The sequence below is a fragment of the Rhinoraja longicauda genome, chromosome 14 (genome assembly GCF_053455715.1).
Source record: "Rhinoraja longicauda isolate Sanriku21f chromosome 14, sRhiLon1.1, whole genome shotgun sequence".
Lineage (NCBI taxonomy): Eukaryota > Metazoa > Chordata > Chondrichthyes > Rajiformes > Arhynchobatidae > Rhinoraja > Rhinoraja longicauda.
Genome location: NC_135966.1, coordinates 623,850 through 645,639, shown reverse-complemented (window position 1 = coordinate 645,639; position 21,790 = coordinate 623,850). Strand labels below are relative to the sequence as shown.

General features: G+C 54.0%; 1 protein-coding gene across 2 annotated transcripts in view; it reads left to right on the top strand.

Moving 5' to 3' along the window:
- The window catches only part of LOC144599991 (glycine receptor subunit alphaZ1), a 78,874-nt gene extending 59,377 nt beyond the window's left edge, over nt 1–19,497 (top strand). For both annotated transcript variants that reach the window (XM_078411285.1, XM_078411287.1), the window contains exons 7-9: nt 3,679–3,893; nt 10,688–10,834; nt 18,075–19,497. In XM_078411285.1, coding sequence (XP_078267411.1) covers nt 3,679–3,893; nt 10,688–10,834; nt 18,075–18,359 — 647 coding nt within the window. In that variant the 3' untranslated portion in view covers nt 18,360–19,497. The remainder of the gene's footprint in view (nt 1–3,678; nt 3,894–10,687; nt 10,835–18,074) is intronic.
- Nucleotides 19,498–21,790: the final 2,293 nt, after the last annotated feature.

Here is a 21,790-nt window from a genome sequence, read left to right as displayed (position 1 = left end):
CCCAGATATCAACCTCGCCCCAGGGCCCACACACAGGGGTACGGGCCCCAGTAGTCCACGCGCAGGGATACGGGCCCCAGTAGTCCACGCGCAGGGTCACGGGCCCCAGGGCCCACTCGCAGGGTTACAGGCCCCAGTGGTCCACTCACAGGGGTACGGGCCCCAGTAGTCCACACACAGGGGTACGGGCCCCAGTAGTCCACACACAGGGGTACGGGCCCCAGTAGTCCACACACAGGGGTACGGGCCCCAGTAGTCCACACACAGGGGTACGGGCCCCAGTAGTCCACTCACAGGGGTACGGGCCCCAGGGCCCACACACAGGGGTACGGGCCCCAGTGGTCCACTCACAGGGGTACGGGCCCCAGGGCCCACACACAGGGGTACGGGCCCCAGTAGTCCACTCACAGGGGTACGGGCCCCAGTGGTCCACGCGCAGGGTATAGGCCCCAGTAGTCCACGCGCAGGGTACGGGCCCCAGTGGTCCACACACAGGGATACGGGCCCCAGGGCCCACTCACAGGGGTACGGGCCCCAGTAGTCCACGCGCAGGGTCACGGGCCCCAGTAGTCCACGCGCAGGGGTACGGGCCCCAGGGCCCACTCGCAGGGGTAAGGGCCCCAGGGCCCACTCACAGGGGTACGGGCCCCAGGGCCCACACACAGGGGTAAGGGCCCCAGTAGTCCACGCGCAGGGTCACGGGCCCCAGGGCCCACACACAGGGGTACGGGCCCCAGTAGTCCACGCGCAGGGTTACGTTCACACCTGGACAGAGCTGCTCAGGAGCAACGAGTAGTCCGGCAACTGCCCAGCGAAAGATGCCCGAGCTGCTCCTCAAAACATCTGCCTTGTGGCCCCACGGCCCATCCCCATGACCCTGTCCCTGCCCCATGACCCTGTCCCTGCCCCATGACCCTGTCCCTGCCCCATGGCCCTGTCCCTGCCCCATGACCCTGTCCCTGCCCCTTGTTCCTGTCCCTGCCCCATGACCCTGTCCCTGTCCCTGCCCCTTGTCCCTGTCCCTGCCCCATGACCCTGTCCCTGCCCCATGACCCTGTCCCTGTCCCTGTCCCATGTCCCTGTCCCTGCCCCATGGCCCTGTCCCTGCCCCATGTCCCTGTCCCTTCGTCCCATGACCCTGTCCCTGCCCCATGGCCCTGTCCCTGCCCCATGGCCCTGTTCCTGTCCCTGCCCCATGGCCCTGTCCCTGCCCCATGGCCCTGTCCCTGCCCCATGGCCCTGTCCCTGCCCCATGGCCCTGTCCCTGCCCCATGGCCCTGTCCCTGCCCCATGACCCTGTCCCTGCCCCATGACCCTGTCCCTGCCCCATGGCCCTGTCCCTGCCCCATGGCCCTGTCCCTGCCCCATGGCCCTGTCCCTGCCCCATGACCCTGTCCCTGCCCCATGACCCTGTCCCTGTCCCTGCCCCTTGTCCCTGTCCCTGCCCCATGACCCTGTCCCTGCCCCATGACCCTGTCCCTGTCCCTGCCCCATGACCCTGTCCCTGCCCCATGACCCTGTCCCTGCCCCATGGCCCTGTCCCTGTCCCTGCCCCATGTCCCTGTCCCTTCGTCCCATGACCCTGTCCCTGCCCCATGGCCCTGTCCCTGCCCCATGGCCCTGTTCCTGTCCCTGCCCCATGGCCCTGTCCCTGCCCCATGGCCCTGTCCCTGCCCCATGGCCCTGTCCCTGCCCCATGGCCCTGTTCCTGTCCCTGCCCCATGGCCCTGTCCCTTCGTCCCATGACCCTGTCCCTGCCCCATGGCCCTGTTCCTGTCCCTGCCCCATGGCCCTGTCCCTGCCCCATGTCCCTGTCCCTGCCCCATGGCCCTGTCCCTGCCCCATGACCCTGTCCCTGCCCCATGGCCCTGTCCCTGCCCCATGGCCCTGTCCCTGCCCCATGGCCCTGTTCCTGTCCCTGCCCCATGACCCTGTCCCTGCCCCATGGCCCTGTTCCTGTCCCTGCCCCATGGCCCTGTCCCTGCCCCATGGCCCTGTTCCTGTCCCTGCCCCATGGCCCTGCCCCATGGCCCTGTCCCTTCGTCCCATGACCCTGTCCCTGCCCCATGGCCCTGTTCCTGTCCCTGCCCCATGTCCCTGTCCCTGCCCCATGGCCCTGTCCCTGCCCCATGTCCCTGCCCCATGTCCCTGCCCCATGACCCTGTCCCTGCCCCATGGCCCTGTCCCTGCCCCATGGCCCTGTCCCTGTCCCTGCCCCATGTCCCTGTCCCTGCCCCATGTCCCTGTCCCTGCCCCATGGCCCTGTCCCTGCCCCATGGCCCTGTCCCTGCCCCATGGCCCTGTCCCTGCCCCATGGCCCTGTCCCTGCCCCATGACCCTGTCCCTGCCCCATGTTCCTGTCCCTGCCCCATGGCCCTGTCCCTGCCCCATGGCCCTGTCCCTGTCCCTGCCCCATGTCCCTGTCCCTGCCCCATGGCCCTGTCCCTGCCCCATGTCCCTGTCCCTGCCCCATGTCCCTGTCCCTGCCCCATGTCCCTGTCCCTGTCCCTGCCCCATGGCCCTGTCCCTGCCCCATGGCCCTGTCCCTGCCCCATGTCCCTGTTCCTGCCCCATGTCCCTGTCCCTGCCCCATGTCCCTGTCCCTGTCCCTGCCCCATGGCCCTGTCCCTGCCCCATGGCCCTGTCCCTGCCCCATGGCCCTGTCCCTGCCCCATGGCCCTGTCCCTGCCCCATGGCCCTGTCCCTGCCCCATGGCCCTGTCCCTGCCCCATGGCCCTGTCCCTGCCCCATGCCCCTGTCCCTGCCCCATGGCCCTGTCCCTGCCCCATGTCCCTGTCCCTGCCCCATGTCCCTGTCCCTGTCCCTGCCCCATGGCCCTGTCCCTGCCCCATGGCCCTGTCCCTGCCCCATGGCCCTGTCCCTGCCCCATGGCCCTGTCCCTGCCCCATGGCCCTGTCCCGTCCCCATGTTCCTGTCCCTGCCCCATGGCCCTGTCCCTGCCCCATGACCCTGTCCCTGCCCCATGACCCTGTCCCTGTCCCTGCCCCATGTCCCTGTCCCTGCCCCATGCCCCTGTCCCTGCCCCATGCCCCTGTCCCTGCCCCATGGCCCTGTCCCTGCCCCATGACCCTGTCCCTGCCCCATGACCCTGTCCCTGTCCCTGCCCCATGTCCCTGTCCCTGCCCCATGTCCCTGTCCCTGCCCCATGTCCCTGTCCCTGCCCCATGGCCCTGTCCCTGCCCCATGCCCCTGTCCCTGCCCCATGTCCCTGTCCCTGTCCCTGCCCCATGACCCTGTCCCTGCCCCATGTCCCTGTCCCTGTCCCTGCCCCATGGCCCTGTCCCTGCCCCATGTCCCTGTCCCTGTCCCTGCCCCATGTCCCTGTCCCTGCCCCATGCCCCTGCCCCATGACCCTGCCCCTGTCCCTGCCCCATGTCCCTGTCCCTGCCCCACTGCACAGCTAGCCTGAGTTCTACTTTCTGCACCATCCCTTCCTGAACCTGCATCCTTGCCCTTCAGACGTTGACATCACACAACACCCTGCAACACACATACACCTCCTGACTCTCCCTTCTCATCCAATTGCTAATGATCTTGCCTCTCCAGTTCCCTGCCTGTGGAGAACAAGGGGAGTGTGTTTTGAAGGTGTTATGGACACAACTGACACTGCAGTAGCTGAGTGAGTCTCACTAACTCCACCATCTTCTGCCCCTCCAGGAATGTTCACCTGTATAGAGGCTCGTTTCCACCTGGAGAGACAGATGGGTTACTACCTAATCCAGATGTACATCCCGAGCCTGCTCATTGTGATCCTCTCCTGGGTCTCCTTCTGGATTAACATGGACGCAGCGCCGGCACGTGTTGGTCTGGGGATTACGACAGTGCTCACCATGACTACACAGAGCTCAGGGTCACGAGCGTCACTACCAAAGGTAACACCGCAGCTGAGGGGGGATAATGTCGAGCGCACCACTAAAAGCAGCAGCCAAAACCAAGCTATGTTACAATCTGTCTCAGTTACAACATTGCTGGTGCTGTACATGACAGCCGACTGGGTCATTAACCATCTTTCCAGAAATTAACCTGAGTTTCAGAAGGAATCGAACCGACTTTGTAAGTGAGGAAAGACACAAAATGTCGGAGTAACTCAGCGGGTCAGGCAGCATCTCTGGAGAGAAGGAATGGGTGACGTTTCTGGTCGAGACCCTTCTTCAGACTGATGAAGTCTGATGTTACAAAGGTTAAGGAAACTGAAGTGAGCAGTTCCCAGATATGGGCATGGGGAACGTGAGGCGTGCTTCATGTGGACACAGGGACGTGGGGCGTGCTTCATGTGGACACTCAATGCAAGGCAGCCAGAGTGGGGCGTGCTTCACGAGGCACGGGGAACGTGGGCCGGGCTTCATGTGGGCACAGGGAACATGGGGCGTGCTTCACATGGGCACTCATTGCAAGGCAGCCAGAGTGGGGCGTGCTTCATGTAGACCACTCATTGCAAGGCAGTCAGAGTGGGGCGTGCTTCACATGGGCACTCATTGCAAGGCAGCCAGAGTGGGGCGTGCTTCATGTAGACCACTCATTGCAAGGCAGTCAGAGTGGGGCGTGCTTCATGTAGACCACTCATTGCAAGGCAGCCACAGCTGTTACCTGCTCATTTCATCGACTTTGGTGCCAACAATGACTACAGCAGAGATTAGTAGACAAGCCCAGGTGAACGTGGAACTACCTGACCCTCTGACAGGGAATCTGACCCAGGGCACAATGAAGCATTTCACGGTGTTGGAGATGGAGTGGGCTCCAAGGATGTCTGATGCTTCTTATGATCTTGATGGAGGACCTGTGTGGCCATCTCCATTCTCACCTCAAACACCAACCTACCTCCATGAAGGAGCTGCACCATTGGGACTGGTGGACAGAGCTCGACTGTATCCTTGTACAGTTCCTGCTACTGGAAGTCTCACAGCCACATCTCACCTTCACACACTGCCACATGTTCAGCCATGCCAGCCTGGTGCCTGTAATCATGACCCACCTCTCTACACCTCAGCCTCTCTCTGGCAATGGGCACATTGGGCAGTGGTGACAAACTACAGCGGCTGGTCCCAACCCCTCCCCACGAGGGCACATCTCTCCTGCAGCTCTCAGCTGGTGGAAGTAGTGTTGCACTGGACGTATCTCCAACACAGATACATCTCACTCTACTCCTTCCTCTGTCCCTACCATCCACCCGTGTAACCCACACATTACACTGCATTACTAGTATAACCTGCCCGTTACACAGCATTACTAGCATAACCTGCCCGTTACACAGCATTACTAGCATAACCTGCCCGTTACACAGCATTACAATAGACAATAGGTGCAGGAGGAGGCCATTCGGCCCTTCGAGCCAACACCGCCATTCAATGTGATCATGGCTGATCATTCTCAATCAGTACCCCGTTCCCGCCTTCTCCCCATACCCCCTGACTCCGTTATCCTTAAGAGCTCTATCCAGCTCTCTCTTGAATGCATTCAGGGAATTGGCCTCCACTGGCTTCTGAGGCAGAGAATTCCACAGATTCACAACTCTCTGACTGAAAAAGTTTTTCCTCATCTCAGTTCCAAATGGCCTACCCCTTATTCTTAAGTATATGCTAGTAATGCTGTGTTACACAGCATTACTAGCATAACCTGCCCATTACACAGCATTACTAGTATAACCTGCCTGTTCCACAGCATTTCTAGTTAGTGGTTACTAGCATCTCGGGAGAGAAGGAATGGGTGACGTTTCGGGTCGAGACCCTTCTTCAGAACCTTGAGAGTCAACCTAGTTCCGTGTGGTCGGAGTGTTCTGTACCGGACACCTGTAGAACTTGATGGAGTCCTGAACTCATTGGACTCCTGGCTTCTCCCCATGCCCTCTGACCGGTGGATTCATGCTGAATTTCCTCAAGCTTCTGAGGTGTGGAGGCATTGATGGGCTTTCCGTGCGATTGTATGGAAGTGTGGGGTTGAGGACAGATGTTCGGCGATGTGTACGCCAGGAGTTTGAAGCCATCGACTCTCTCCACCACCGTCCATCATTGGAGAGGTTCGTGGGTCCCCAGCTGTCCCGTCTGGAGTCAACACTCAGAGTGAGATTGTTGCTCTGATAAGCACAAGATGCTAGTGTCACTCACCGGGACAAGCAGCATCTCTGGACAGAAGCAATGGGATCTGGGACCGTTCAATACGATTATTGATCTCCTTCTGTACTCTGCCTCTCAATTGGCCATTCTCCATGCAACAGCACCTTCATCACGCTGGGTCACACGGTGAGGGGACGGACATCACACTGGGTCATACGGTGAGGGGAGGGTCATCACACTGGGTCACACGGTGAGGGGAGGGTCATCACACTGGGTCACACGGTGAGGGGAGGGTCATCACACTGGGTCACACGGTGAGGGGAGGGTCATCACACTGGGTCTCACGGTGAGGGGACGGATATCACACTGGGTCACACGGTGAGGGCACGGAGGGACATCAAACTGGGTCACACGGTGAGGGGACGGACAACACATTGGGTCACACGGTGAGGGGACGGACATCACACTGGGTCACACGGTGAGGGGATGGACAACACACTGGGTCACACGGTGAGGGGACGGAGGGACAACACACTGGGTCACACGGTGAGGGGAGGGACAACACACTGGGTCACACGGTGAGGGGACGGAGTGACATCACACTGGGTCACACGGTGAGGGGAGGGACAACACACTGGTCCAGTAGCCCATCGTCCAGCCATCGCGTTGCACTGCTGGGGTCTGGAGATGGGCAGAGCAAGATATCTGGTGAGGTGGTAGGTTCCTCAGAGCCAGACACCACAGTCCGTCCACAATGTTTATTGCTGCCCTTACCAACACCCAACACCATGAGTCACACGGTGAGGTGCACCATGGTCCTCAGATGCTGGTCTGCAGCAGATACTTGGCCTTCCCCTCGTAATGGTGTCTCCACCAAAGCAATCGCATCTACACATCTACTCTCCCAATCTCATGGCATCGTTTCGGTACATCAATCATGTAGTTGGTCAGCGATGGCAAATTGGATGAAAGCTGCACACATACTCTCCTTGTTTGCCATATCTACATCTCCCTCTTACCCTCCCTCCCTCCTCCCTCCCTCTCTCTCACTCCCCCTCCCTCCCTCCCTCCCCTCCCTCCCTCCCCTCCCTCCCTCCCCCCTCCCCCCCTCTCTCCCCTCTCTCCCCCCTCTCCCTCTCCCTCTCCCTCTCCCTCTCCCTCTCCCTCTCCCTCTCCCTCTCCCTCTCCCTCTCCCTCTCCCTCTCCCCTCTCCCCCCCTCCCCCCCTCTCCCCCCTCTCCCCCCTCTCCCCTCTCTCCCCTCTCTCCCCTCTCTCCCCTCCCCCTCCCCCTCCCCCCCCCCCTCTCCCCCTCCCCCTCCCCCTCCCCCTCCCCCCCTCTCTCTCCCCCTACCCCCTGGATGAATGCAGTATACTTATGTTTTCTTTGTTGGCCATATGTTTGTCTGAAAGCCCGTGGTCCTCTGTGGTGGTCGAGTGGCAAATGGTAGAGCAGTGTCAGACACTTCTTCTTGTGTTTGAGGCAGCAGATGTTATTGAAGCTGCTTCTGCTTCTGCCGTCTCTGTTTGTTGTGGTTGGCCTGACTGAGGTCAGTGCACAGGGCTCACCACAAGGAGGTCGACAATGTGACCCAGGTCCAGTGGCTGCTGCCACACACAGGCACTGAGCAGAGTATGGTTCCACACAGTAGGTGGATGTTGAGGGGTGTCCTGGTAAACGTTAGAGATAGATAAAGCCCAGCAAATGATGTGCCACTGAGAACTGTGGAGAGACTACTCGGCAGAAGCTCGTGTTCTCAGCCAAAAGCAGACACCACTGCAAATACTCAGCAAGTTAGAGTGCACGTCATTGTTTCAGACTGAGACCCTTCTTCAGAACTGAGATGGAGATAAATGTGGTTAATGGTCATGTAACAGGGAACAAAACAATGACCTTTCTCGCTTTACAGGCTCAGTAATGCAAGAACACACAGATACATTTACAACGGGTGATACCGGGTAACCAGACTATGACAGTGCAACTAAAGACCCAGTGCACCCTGTACAAAGGCCATGGTACATCATGCCTGGGGTTAGTGTGTCGTGTCCCAGAGCCTGATGTTGATGGGCAGGAGTTGTTCTTGAAGCTGGAGCTCAGGGTTCTCAGGCTGCTGATGGCACCCATCGCTGAGATGTAAAGGTTGATATACCTGTAGTAGCCGGACTGAACCGTGCTTGTAGCAGAGTTCCAGGGTGATGATGAAACATCTCCCTGGGATGGAGACACCAAGTCGATGATCTGCTCAACGTGACCTCCACCAGTTGTAAACCAGAAATCCCCGTGCACCAAGGAACCTGTCTGTGTCCGAGTCTGTAACAAGCTGGCCATTCACAGGAATTAACCCAATAAAAGCATCACTCTGGTGCTTAATCAAACACCAGGTGTGGAAACACTGTAGCATGAAGCCAGCAGTGGATTACAGCTGAGTTAACACTGCACCCAGCCTAACACCCCTGCCCACACCCAGCCTAACACCCCTGCCCACACCCAGCCTAACACCCCTGCCCACACCCAGCCTAACACCCCTGCCCACACCCAGCCTAACACCCCTGCCCACACCCAGCCTAACACCCCTGCCCACACCCAGCCTAACACCCCTGCCCACACCCAGCCTAACACCCCTGCCCACACCCAGGGAATCCCACCCAAGGCCAAGCGAGACCAACCACTCCATGATATTTTAAACAAAATCACCGCGTAGAACAAAATCAAAATTATTGGGTCTCGGAGATCATATATAAGACAGGCATTGTTGAGGGTCCATAGCCAGGTGGGATGTCCACACACAGGGGGCCTGTCTCACGGAGGGTCCATAGCCAGGTGGGATGTCCACACATGGGGGGCTGACCCCACCTCAGGGAATGGACCCTACCACACCAGTGGTCGGTACAACTACAGACATGCCGTGGGCTTCTGGTTACCAGGGACAAGTAACTCAATGAGCTGGTGAATGGAAGCTGCCACAGAGCACTCCGTGATGTGGGTAACGCAGACGGAACATGCGTTCATGTAAAACGGAAGCCATTACATTGCCTGTGGAAGAAAGTAGATTTGTGATGACAATGAAAGGAACCAAATGGAGATTGAAAGGAGATGTGAGGGGGTGGTACTATAGTCAATAGACAATAGACGCAGGAGGAGGCCATTCGGCCCTTCGAGCCTGTACGCACCGCCATTCAATGTGATCATGGCTGATCATTCTCAATCAGTACCCCGTTCCTGCCTTCTCCCCATACCTCCTGACTCCGCTATCCTTAAGAGCTCTATGCAGCTGTACTGTTATACAGAAGGTGGTGCAGGCAGACACAGAGTGGTGGTCTTAAACATCTCTATGTCTCTACCTCCACCTCCACAAGCAGGTGCTGCCAGGCAGATACATAGAGGTGTTTAAGAGACGTTCAGATGGGCATATGGAAGTGCCGGGAGAGGAGGGATATGGATCACATGCAGACAGAGACCAGTTTAACGGTGTCAGGTTGGGCACGGACATTGTGGGCCGAAGGGCCTGTTCCTGTGCTGTACTGTTCTATGTTCTATAACAAAACGGTGCGGTGGATTTGCACACTGGATACTAATCTACTCTGAAGGGTAAATCAGTACATTAGCTGGAGGCCACAGAGATTTGTTCAGCCCCAGAACCACTCTGGTGGATGGAGAAAAGCTCCAGGGAGAAAGATAACACAACTCATGGGTTTAGTTTAAATCACGGGTAATTGAATTTATGCTCTGGGAAAGCTGGACTGAAGGACTCGAGTAAATCATGTGGGTGGAGAAAGTCAACAATTCTTGCCTGACAAGGAGTAGCAACACAAACAACGGGACAAACATAATAATGTCCTGATTAGAAACTCCAAGATCCTTTATCCTACGGGTAATATATGTGTAGAGTGGACCGCCACAGTTAATTGAAACATCAAAAAGAGTTTGATTCTGATCTGTGGAGACAGGAATTAGAAATGTTTAGATGTAAGAGTTGTTGGTTCAAGGGGCAGGGAAGTGGTTGCAGGGAATGGGAGCAGAGCCCACAATGCTGGAGGAACTCAGCAGGTCAGGCACGCACCGTCTGTGAGGGGAATGGACCGATGGTGTTTGGCACTGACTGTGTGTGGAGTGACGGGATAAACATTAGACCTGGCCACGGTTTACACATAGAAACCGTCTCTGGCCCAACCTCCTGTTTTAATGCTCAGTCCCTGTGAGACCCTCATCAACAACCAGTATTTGCTGTTATCACAAAATGCTGGTGTAACTCAGCAGGTCAGGCAGTATCTCTTCTCCTGTTGCACTCCCAGTATTTGCTGCATCTTTTGGTCTTTATTGTCCCCTTTGCTACTTTCCCATCACTTCAATATTTCCTAATTGAATCAAACCAATTGCCTTTTCATTTCTGTAGGAAAATAACTGCAGATGCTGGTACAAATCGAAGGTATTTATTCACAAAATGCTGGAGTAACTCAGCAGGTCAGGCAGCATCTCAGGAGAAAAGGAATGGCCTTTTCATTTCTGCTCCTTCCATCTCTAGTTCTTGGGAGACGGAGGTGCCCCGACCACATGTGTAATGAATGTGTAGTTACGATGCTGCGGAGGTGTGAATAATAACTGTCTTTCCCTACCTCAGGTGTCCTATGTAAAAGCCATTGACATCTGGATGGCTGTCTGCTTACTCTTTGTCTTCTCTGCACTCTTGGAATACGCAGCTGTTAACTTTGTATCTCGTCAACATAAAGAGCTGCTGAAATTCCGCCGCCGAAGGCGTCTACACAAGGTAGGGTCTAGAGAGAGAAGGTCAAAGACCCATCCCCCTGCACATGTGACCCCCCTCTGGGCAACTAGCCCGGCATAGACACACAGGGTCTCTGGTCTGAAACAAGGCACACTGGAGATCAGAAACAAATATATATATTCATGAGGTGTGGCATCTTTAAGGTGCCACTGATCATTTTAATGCAACGCCTTGCCAAGGAGGAGATAACAACTTAGGTGATCAGAAGCTCGATCCAGGATATGGGGGTTAACAAGCCTCGGTGTGCATGAAGGAAGGGCAGTGAAGGCTAGCATCAGTGGGCTGAAGGGAATGGGACACAAACACACAATAACACAAAGAAGGCAGCCTGGTTAATCTGTTAAATGTTAGAGAAGGTCATGGAGACAGAAAACCAGACTTGGAAACAGCCCAACAACTGTTACAAGAAAAGTGCTACTCTCCACAGACTGGCCACTGTCCCAGAGACATGCCCTAACACCACTGTCCCAGAGACATGCCCTAACACCACTGTCCCAGAGACATGCCCTAACCCCACTGTCACAGAGACATGCCCTAACCCCACTGTCCCAGAGACATGCCCTAACTCCACTGTCCCAGAGACATGCCCTAACTCCACTGTCCCAGAGACATGCCCTAACCCCACTGTCCCAGAGACATGCCCTAACCCCACTGTCCCAGAGACATGCCCTACCCCACTGTCCCAGAGACATGCCCTAACCCCACTGTCCCAGAGACATGCCCTAACTCCACTGTCCCAGAGACATGCCCTAACCCCACTGTCCCAGAGACATGCCCTAACCCCACTGTCCCAGAGACATGCCCTACGCCACTGTCCCAGAGACATGCCCTAACCCCACTGTCCCAGAGACATGCCCTAACCCCACTGTCCCAGAGACATGCCCTAATCCCACTGTCCCAGAGACATGCCCTAACCCCACTGTCCCAGAGACATGCCCTAACCCCACTGTCCCAGAGACATGCCCTAACCCCACTGTCACAGAGACATGCCCTAACCCCACTGTCCCAGAGACATGCCCTAACTCCACTGTCCCAGAGACATGCCCTAACTCCACTGTCCCAGAGACATGCCCTAACCCCACTGTCCCAGAGACATGCCCTAACCCCACTATCCCAGAGACATGCCCTACCCCACTGTCCCAGAGACATGCCCTAACCCCACTGTCCCAGAGACATGCCCTAACCCCACTGTCCCAGAGACATGCCCTAACCCCACTGCCCCAGAGACATGCCCTAACTCCACTGTCCCAGAGACATGCCCTAACCCCACTGTCCCAGAGACATGCCCTACCCCACTGTCCCAGAGACATGCCCTAACCCCACTGTCCCAGAGACATGCCCTAACCCCACTGTCCCAGAGACATGCCCTACCCCACTGTTACAGAGACATGCCCAACATCACTGTCCCAGAGACATGCCCTAACATTATCAACTTTAGTGGCAGGTTATCTCCGGTACTGGACATCTTGAGGTAATTTAGCCCCCATTTCCAGACATTATGGAAAACAAAGCAAGTCCAGTTGCCCCTGGGGTCCTGGAGTCATAATCCTGAGTCATAGATTCCTGAGTCATAGAGTGATACAGTGTGGAAACAGGCCCTTCGGCCCAACTTGCCCACACCGGCCAACATGTCCCAGCTACACTAGTCCCACCTGCCCACACCGGCCAACATGCCCCATCTACACTAGTCCCACCTGCCCACACCGGCCAACATGTCCCAGCTACACTAGTCCCACCTGCCCACACCGACCAACATGTCCCAGCTACACTAGTCCCACCTGCCCACACCGGCCAACATGCCCCAGCTACACTAGTCCCACCTGCCTGCAAGGTTCAATGGAAGTTGTGTTTCTTGGAGTTTCTTGGAGTCAGTGTTCATATCATCCCAACAATAGTCCCAAATATCCCAGTGGACCCCATGGTAGAGACCAATGATGTGCCCTTCACCAGGTCCGTGTACGCCACACTGTCCCACAGAGACGAGAGGTTTAGTTCACAGGTCCATGTACACAGGTCTGCATACACAGGTCCAGGTACACAGGCCACGTACACCACACAGCCACACAGGGGAGTCACTATGTGAGGTGCACGATTTGTCCACTGTGGAGAATGGGTTGATTGTAGACAAAGAGCAGCAAATAGGAAACTCAACAAATGTTGAACAGACTGGTGCCCCTCAATGGCATAGGAGCATTACAACGAGCTCCACTTGGGTCAGCTGCATGGTTCATTCGTCCATCCCTGTGACGTTGCCTGAGGTTTTCTCTGTCAGTCTGGAAGAGGGAGAGGCCAGTAAATCAGGTGTAGTTCATTCTGTTTCTCATGTACGCTGATATCCCTCGGTGGCCAGCTGGTTACAAACAATCTTTGATATCCCTCGGTGGCCAGCTGGTTACAAACAATCTTTGATATCCCTCGGTGGCCAGCTGGTTACAAACAATCTTTGATATCCCTCGGTGGCCAGCTGGTTACAAACAATCTTTGATATCCCTCGGTGGCCAGCTGGTTACAAACAATCTTTGTAACAGACGGAATTATCTGCACGATTTGTGGGATGATCATCACACATCATGTGTCAGCGAGGCCAGCAACAGGTCCATCGTGGCAGCACAATGCGCACATACATGACGGGACAGTGTGCACATACGTGACAATGTGCACATACGTGACGGGACAATGTGCACATACGTGACAGGACAATGTGCACATACATGATGTACAATGTACACATACGTGACAGGACAGTGTACACATACGTGATGTGCAATGTACACATACGTGACAGGACAATGTACACATATGTGACGTACAATGTACACATACATGATGGGACAATGTACACATATGTGACAGGGCAATGCACACACACATGATGTATAATGTACACATACACGACATATAATGTACACATACACGACATATAATGTACACATACGTGATGGGACAATGTACACATACGTGAAGGGACAATGTACACATACATGACATATAATGTACACATATGTGACTGGACAGGGCACACACACATGGTGAGACAATGTACAGATACATGGTGAGATAGTGTACATTGTGACAGGACACAGTACACATATGTGACAGGACAGTGCACAGGTATGTTTGTGCTTTCCCTACCACAGGCAGAGGCACGCGTGTTCATTGTACAATCATGCCCCCTTGGTGCCTGGTGCTTTGCATGTCGTGTACGCATGAAATGTCTTTGCCACGGCTGGCTGTCACCGACCCACATGCAGTGATACGTCACGGTGAACACAAACACGTCTAGCCCGGGTGTACGTGTTTGTGTAACGTGTTTCCTTGCCTGTAGCAAGTCATCATGCCAGGGGCACGGGGCATTTCCACAGTTTGTACACACACGGACTCCACTCCTTGGCCACATCGTCAACGGGTAGATCCATGTCTTGTTCTTAATGTTTCCTCACGGGTCAGGCAGCATCTCTGGAGAACATGGATAGTGACATTTCAGGACAAGACCCTTCTTCAGACTGAAACGTCACCTATCCATGTTCTCCACAGATGCTGCCTGACCCGCTGAGTTACTCCAGCACTCTGTGTCTGGATTTGTAAAGCAGCATCTGCAGTTCCTTGTGTGTACTTCCCCTTTGCACAGAGAGCTGACACTTGGTGTACAATAGTCCAGCACACAATGCGTGGGCTTCTTTAGTTTGATGCTTATTCTGCTCCATCGCCTGTACCCATTATTGATGTCCTGTACACTCTGTATAATCACTGCTTCTAGACATTATTTACAGCACAGCCAGGGTAGTTTACTTGTCACCTCTGTTCAGCATTGTTGTTCCAATATTTATTCAACATCACTGCTGTCTCTGCTCAGTTGTCTCGACAATCGGTGAAAGAGCCGGTACATATTTGTGCTGTGATTGAGGTGTAAATCGATGGTGAAATATTACCTGGTACACACCTTGTAGATGATACCTGCCTTCGCGATTGGCTGAGCACAAATAACACTGTACAGGTAGCAGCAATGGAGAGGGGGAACAGAACCAGGTGTGACCAGGTGTTCTTAAGAGGGACCTCCCTCACCTGTGACCAGGTGCTCCACAAAGGGACCTCCCACACCTGTGACCAAGTATTCTTCAGAGGGACCTCCCTCACCTGTGACCAGGTGCTCCACAAACGGAGCTCCCTCACCTGAGACCAGGTGTTCTTCAGAGGGACCTCTCTCACCTGTGACCAGGTGGTCCTGACAGACATCGCTCACCTGTGACCAGGTGTTCCATGTAGTATCCAATGACCCTGTGAGACAGTTAACGTGAGCACACGCCACATAGCCGCTGTGAGGCCAGCGTGTGCATGGAACCTGCTCCACCTTGTCCAGAGGGTGGGCTGTAGCAGGTGCTCATTGAGGACTTGTTTAATGCACAAACTGTACAGTGCAGAGTTGAACCACACTCCCAGCTCTCCCACTGCGTGTGGACTGTGCTTCTGACAACTTTGCTTGGCCTACCTGTGCACAGTTAGTGGTGTTTGATTGGCAGCAGCATTCCAGCGTGCATTCAATCCCACGGTTTGTACAGGGTGATTATGTATGTCGCTGCACTCTGTAATTCCATCTTGTTGCCGATATCTCTGCTGCCTGTTACAATTCATAAACCGCTCCTCCGGCACCTCAACAATCTGTGCAAACCGTTGGTGCAGATTGTTCTCAATATTTCTCTGTGAACAAGTTACTGTGAAATATTTCTGCTGCTTTTGCCCGCTGTTGTTCCTGCTTCTGCTCAGTGCGTTTGTGACCGGCACTCCATACTCCAATGCTTGTTGCCACAGCTTGTCCAATCAATACCTCCTCTACCCACCAACAGTATTGATCAGGTCCACCCGTTGGTGCCCGCTGCCTCTGCACACGGCTGTGTTTGCTGCAAACTATTCGGTATTTACACCACCGGCCTCAGTGTACCATCAGTTAGTGCGCTGTAATGATGTCGCTGGGGCTGATGCTGATCCGCTGTTTATGTTGCCTGTGTTTACACACTGTGACTGTGTACTGTGTGTTTACACAGTGACTGTGTACTGTGTGTTTACACAGTGACTGTGTACTCTGTGTACTGTGTGTACTGTGTGTTTACACACTGTGACTGTGTACTGTGTGTACTGTGTGTACTGTGTGTACTGTGTACTGTGTGTTTACACACTGTGACTCTGTACTGTGTGTTTACACACTGTGACTGTGTACTGTGTGTACTGTGTGTACTGTGTGTACTGTGTGCTGTGTGTTTACACACTGTGACTCTGTACTGTGTGTTTACACAGTGACTGTGTACTCTGTGTACTCTGTGTACTGTGTGTTTACACACTGTGACTGTGTACTGTGTGCTGTGTGTTTACACAGTGTGGGACTGAGCCTCTCATGATTATCCAGTGTTTACACACTGAGACCGCTCTGCCCATCTATCTGTAGCTCTCCAGGTGTGGGGATGGTTTGGGGGATGAGCATATATTAATATGACCCGTTGCCATGGGTTTGCGGCGTTAATCTCACGGGCTGGCTTGGTTTCTCCACCTGTTGTGTCCGGCCGGTCCTGGTGCTCGGTGCCTATCCACGGCCCAGCACATTACAGCTGCCCCGTGTGTGGCTGGTGTAGGTGATGGCAGAGCCTGCCCCCCACCCCCACCCCCCTGGTGGACTCAGTGTGTTTACTGTTGTCCCTCCCCTTCTCCATGTACCCCCTCCCCCTCCCCCTCCCCGCACACTCCCTCCCACACTCTCCCCCCCCGCACACTCCCCCCCCCCGCACACTCCCCCCCCCCCACACTCCCCCCCCACTCTCCCCCCCCCACTCTCCCCCCCCCCACTCTCCCCCCCCCCACTCTCCCCCCCCCCACTCTCCCCCCCCCCACTCTCCCCCCCCCACACTCTCCCCCCCCACACTCTCACCCCCCCCACACTCTCACCCCCCCCACACTCTCCCCCCCCCACACTCTCCCCCCCCACACTCCCCCCCACACTCCCCCCCCCCCACACTCTCAATAGACAATAGACAATAGGTGCAGGAGTAGGCCATTCAGCCCTTCGAGCCAGCACCACTGCGATCATGGCTGATCACTCTCAATCAGTACCCCGTTCCTGCCTTCTCCCCATACCCCCAACCTCTCCCCCCCCACACTCTCCCCCCCACACTCTCCCCCCCCACACTCTCCCCCCCCACACTCTCCCCCCCACACTCTCCCCCCCACACTCTCCCCCCCACACTCTCCCCCCTGACCCTTCACTCCCTCCCACACTCTCCCCCCCACACTCTTCCCCCCCACACTCTCCCCCCCACATTCTCCCCCCCCACACTCTCCCCCCTGACCCTTCACTCCCTCCCACACTCTCCCCCCCACACTCTTCCCCCCCACACTCCCCCCCTCGCACTCTCCCCCCCACACTCCCCCCCCCGCACTCTCCCCCCCACACTCTCCCCCCCCCACACTCTCCCCCCCCCACACTCTTCCCCCCCACACTCTCCCCCCCACACTCCCCCCTCGCACTCTCCCCCCCACACTCCCCCCCCCCCCCCCCCGCACTCTCCCCCCCACACTCTCCCCCCGTGCCCCCTCTACACTAGTTCCCCGTGGCCACCTTTGGCCCGTGTCCCTGTAACCCTCCCTGCTCATGGACCGTCCCAATGTCTTCTAAATGTTGTTATAGTTTCTGTCTCAACCACCTCGTCTGGTATTGGGGGTCACACGGTCACATGACCCTTGGTGTGGGGGTCACACGGTCACATGACCCTTGGTGTGGGTGTCACACGGTCACATGACCCCTGGTGTGGGGGTCACATGGTCACTGTCACTGTGGTGTGTGTTCCCCCCCCCCCCCAGGTTGGCGTTAACCTCTTGTGGTGTGTGTTGCCCCCCCTGTCCCTGGGTTGGCGTTAACCCCTTGTGGTGTGTGTCGTCCCCCCCCCCCAGGTTGGCGTTAACCTCTTGTGGTGTGTGTTGCCCCCCCCCCCCCAGGTTGGCGTTAACCCCTTGTGGTGTGTGTTGGCCCCCCTGTCCCTGGGTTGGCATTAACCGCTTGTGGTGTGTGTTCCCCCCCCTGTCCCTGGGTTGGTGTTAACCCTTGTGGTGTGTGTTGCCCCCCCCCGGTTGCCGTTAACCCCTTGTGGTGTGTGTTGCCCCCCCCCCCCAGGTTGGCGTTAACCCCTTGTGGTGTGTGTTGCCCCCTTCGTTGCCGTTAACCCTGTGGTGTGTGTTGCAGGAGAATGAGGTGGTGGAGGGCCATTTCAGCTTCACTGCCTACAGCATGGGCCCTGCCTGCCTGCAGGCCAAGGATGGAGTGGCCATCAAGGGGAATAACAACACGTCAAAGTCCAACTCTCCACCGGCCAAATCCTCAGACGAGATGAGGAAACTTTTCATCCACCGAGCAAAAAGGATTGACACGGTCTCACGAGTGGCTTTCCCACTGGTCTTCCTGATTTTTAATATTTTCTACTGGGTGATCTACAAGATCGTGAGGAGTGAAGACATCCACAACGACTAGTGCTGGGAGAGCAGGCACTCCATTGCCAGCACAGGCACCCAGGGGCAATGCAGGGATGGATGGGAATGTGGCAATATGTACAGGAAAGAAATCCATGGCCGGTCAGACTGAAGGGAGGGGTCCCATAGAACCCCAGGGCAGGTGCATTACACAGGACAAGATCGTCAGAAATCTTTCATATCAAATATATTATATATAAAAGGTTCATCACACCCCTCCATGTGATCTGTATAAAATCTGAACAAACGGAATGTCTATAAAATATAATAAACCTATGTGCTTGGTCTAAAATATTCCTCTTAAAGTCACACCATCTTTTATAATTCTGTCTTGTTCCCAGCGTAACATTCCCTATAATAGTCCACATCCTTCAGGCGTTTGGTGTCCGGTTTCAATCCCATTACTGCAGAACTCTCTCGATCTGAAGAGTTTCATTTTAAACTTTGTGATTACTCAGTGGCGCCACCCTAGTACTTCTACGCCACTGCAGAGTGGCACGAGAGTAACGCCTCCAGTGTTGACTCGCACAGGAAAGTTTAAACGTCTACAATTTTAGATTCGTGAATAAACGAAGGCAAGTGCTTACATTTCGGTGGCACCATTCATGCCCTCTGGGATATACCCACCCCCTGAATTCCAGTTGCTGCCCGCTCATCACTGTTGCGAGGGTTCCAGTCCAAAGCGAATGGGCATCGTTGAACCGAGCTGAACCTGCCTCGTTAGTGATGCAGCAGGTTGGCATTTAATTAGTTTGGCAATAAAACACAAACTGATTTCAATAATTGATGAATTGGGAAGGTGGAGATTATTATCCCAAAGGCGACTGACTGAACAATGTTTCATTTGTTTCCAAGACATCGTTGGTCAAACCCTAGGAATTTATTTGCTAGTCAATTATTGTTGATGTAATATAAGTAATGGTCATTCCTTATTTAACTAACGTAATAGATTGATCTGATTTCAAGACATCAGTATTATTTGCACATCAATTCTAATCAACAATAAGCATGTTTCTGTCATCACCGGTTCTGGGACATTTTATTGATCTAACATCAACCCATTAAGATTAACTTTAGTTCTTGATAATGTCTGATCAAGAGTTTAGATAACTAAATGAGACTCTAGGTTCAAAAGAAAACTGGCATTTTGCCAAAAAAAATGGCCATGCAGTAATCTATTGCATTAAATTCATGGTCAGAGTTTCCAGGCTTGGAATTTGGAATTAAGATTTCTGGTAGCTCTTGGATTCATTTCATTGTGATTGATGGACAACCGTGATATTAAAAATCAATCATAGGACAACACGGAAACCTATTAACTTCAAGTCAGGGTTACAAATGTTGGTGGAACTTGAGCAGGCATCTGTGCAAAGTTTGACAAAGTTTATTGCAGGCCTTCCACTCCAGAGGTGTAAGGTTCATGGACTGGGAGCAGTGACACGACCAACAGGAGATAGAAAAGCACAAAGCTCCTTCAGTGGGACAGGGCAGACAGGCACATGGTCAGAATGGGACAGGCAGGTGAGTGGATGCCAATAATTAGTTGTGCCAAATGTATAGAATGCAAACCAAGGGAACTGTTGAAAGGAATAATGAAGAACTGGTGTAACCTTAATTAATCATTTCACATTTTCTTAGCTGAAAGCCACCAGCATGGACTGGAGTGATTTGCATCTGGCAGATCTGTTTCACTTATATACAGTAATAAGTCCTGGACATTATTACACTGATGTAATTTTTGCATGAATATTTGACAAACAGAATATGAGATATTTTTGGCTTGTATAATTGAAATAGTAATCTGCCCATTGCTAATTTGTTGTTTTTGAAGAGAATGTATAATTTAGGCAATCTCTGTATATAAAGATATATTTATGAACTCTGAACCTATCCAAATTAAACATTTTCAGAACTATTGCTGTTTTGGAGTGAGTGTTCACCATTGGGATGCTGTTGATTGCATGTTTCATTCAAGATTGTTGACGAAACTCAGCACCATAAAGTTACCGAACCAGCCTTGTTTTTAAGACATGTTAATTGGACAGCAGAGTGTTGTTAATTAATCAATCTCCTTGCCTCACACGGATGCCAAGTTCAAGCAGAGATTTCCAAGTTTTTGTTTTCCTGTGTCCCACTTCAAGTAATCCTTAACTCTGCTCTCCTTTCCCATTCTTTGCACAAACCATAAGCATCAAGTTAAAGCTAATTATGTTTACAACTGCGTTGTCCTTCCTCGCAGCTTGTCAACAACCCCTTCCAGCCCACAGCCTCAGCCGGGCCCTGTGCTGCAGAGTCGCTGTCAAGGGAGTGGACAATCGCCGTAGCTTCAGATCTACACTCTGGGACCACAATCAATACTTTCAGCCAAAAGTGGTCAGGTCCAGCTCTGCATTAAAAAGTGTGAATCTCCAGAAGGCTGGGGCGCTTGGCACCATCAAACTGTCAGCATGGGAAAGTTGGGCCGAATGGCCTGTTTCCATGCTGTATGGCAGATGCAGTATAATGCAGATAAATGTGAGGTTATCCACTTTGGCGGCAAAAACAAGGAGGCGGATTATTATCTCAATGGTGTCAGGTTAGGTAAGGGGGAAGTGCAATGAGACCTGGGTGTCCTTGTACACCAGTCACTGAAAGTTGGCGTGCAGGTACAGCAGGCAGTGAAGAAAGCCAATGGCATGTTGGCCTTCATAACGAGAGGATTTGAGTACAGGAGTAAAGATGTTCTGCAGTTGTATATCGCCCTGGTGAGACCACATCTGGAGTATTGTGTACAGTTTTGGTCTCCTAATTTGAGGAAGGACATCCTTGTAATTGAGGCAGTGCAGCGTAGGTTCACGAGATTGATCCCTGGGATGGCGGGACTGTCATATGAGGAAAGATTGAAAAGACTAGGCTTGTATTCACTGGAGTTTCGAAGGATGAGAGGGGATCTTATAGAGACGTATAAAATTATAAAAGGACTGGACAAGCTAGATGCAGGAAAAATGTTCCCAATGTTGGGGGAGTCCAGAACCAGGGGCCACACAGTCTTAGAATAAAGGGGAGGGCATTTTAAACTGAGGTGAGAAGGAACTTTTTCACCCAGAGAGTTGTGAATTTGTGGAATTCTCTGCCACAGAGGGCAGTGGAGGCCAAATCACTGGATGAATTTAAGAGAGATTTTTAGATTTTTTTTAGATTTAGAGATACAGCGCGGAAACAGGCCCTTCGGCCCACCGAGTCCGCACCGACCAGCGATCCCCGCACATTAACACTATCCTACCCACACTAAGGACAATTTTTACATTTACCCAGTCAATTAACCTACATACCTGTACGTCTTTGGAGTGTAGGAGGAAACCGAAGATCTCGAAGAAAACCCACGGGGTGAACGTACAAACTCCATACAGACGGCGCCCGTAGTCAGGATCGAACCTGAGTCTCCGGCGCTGC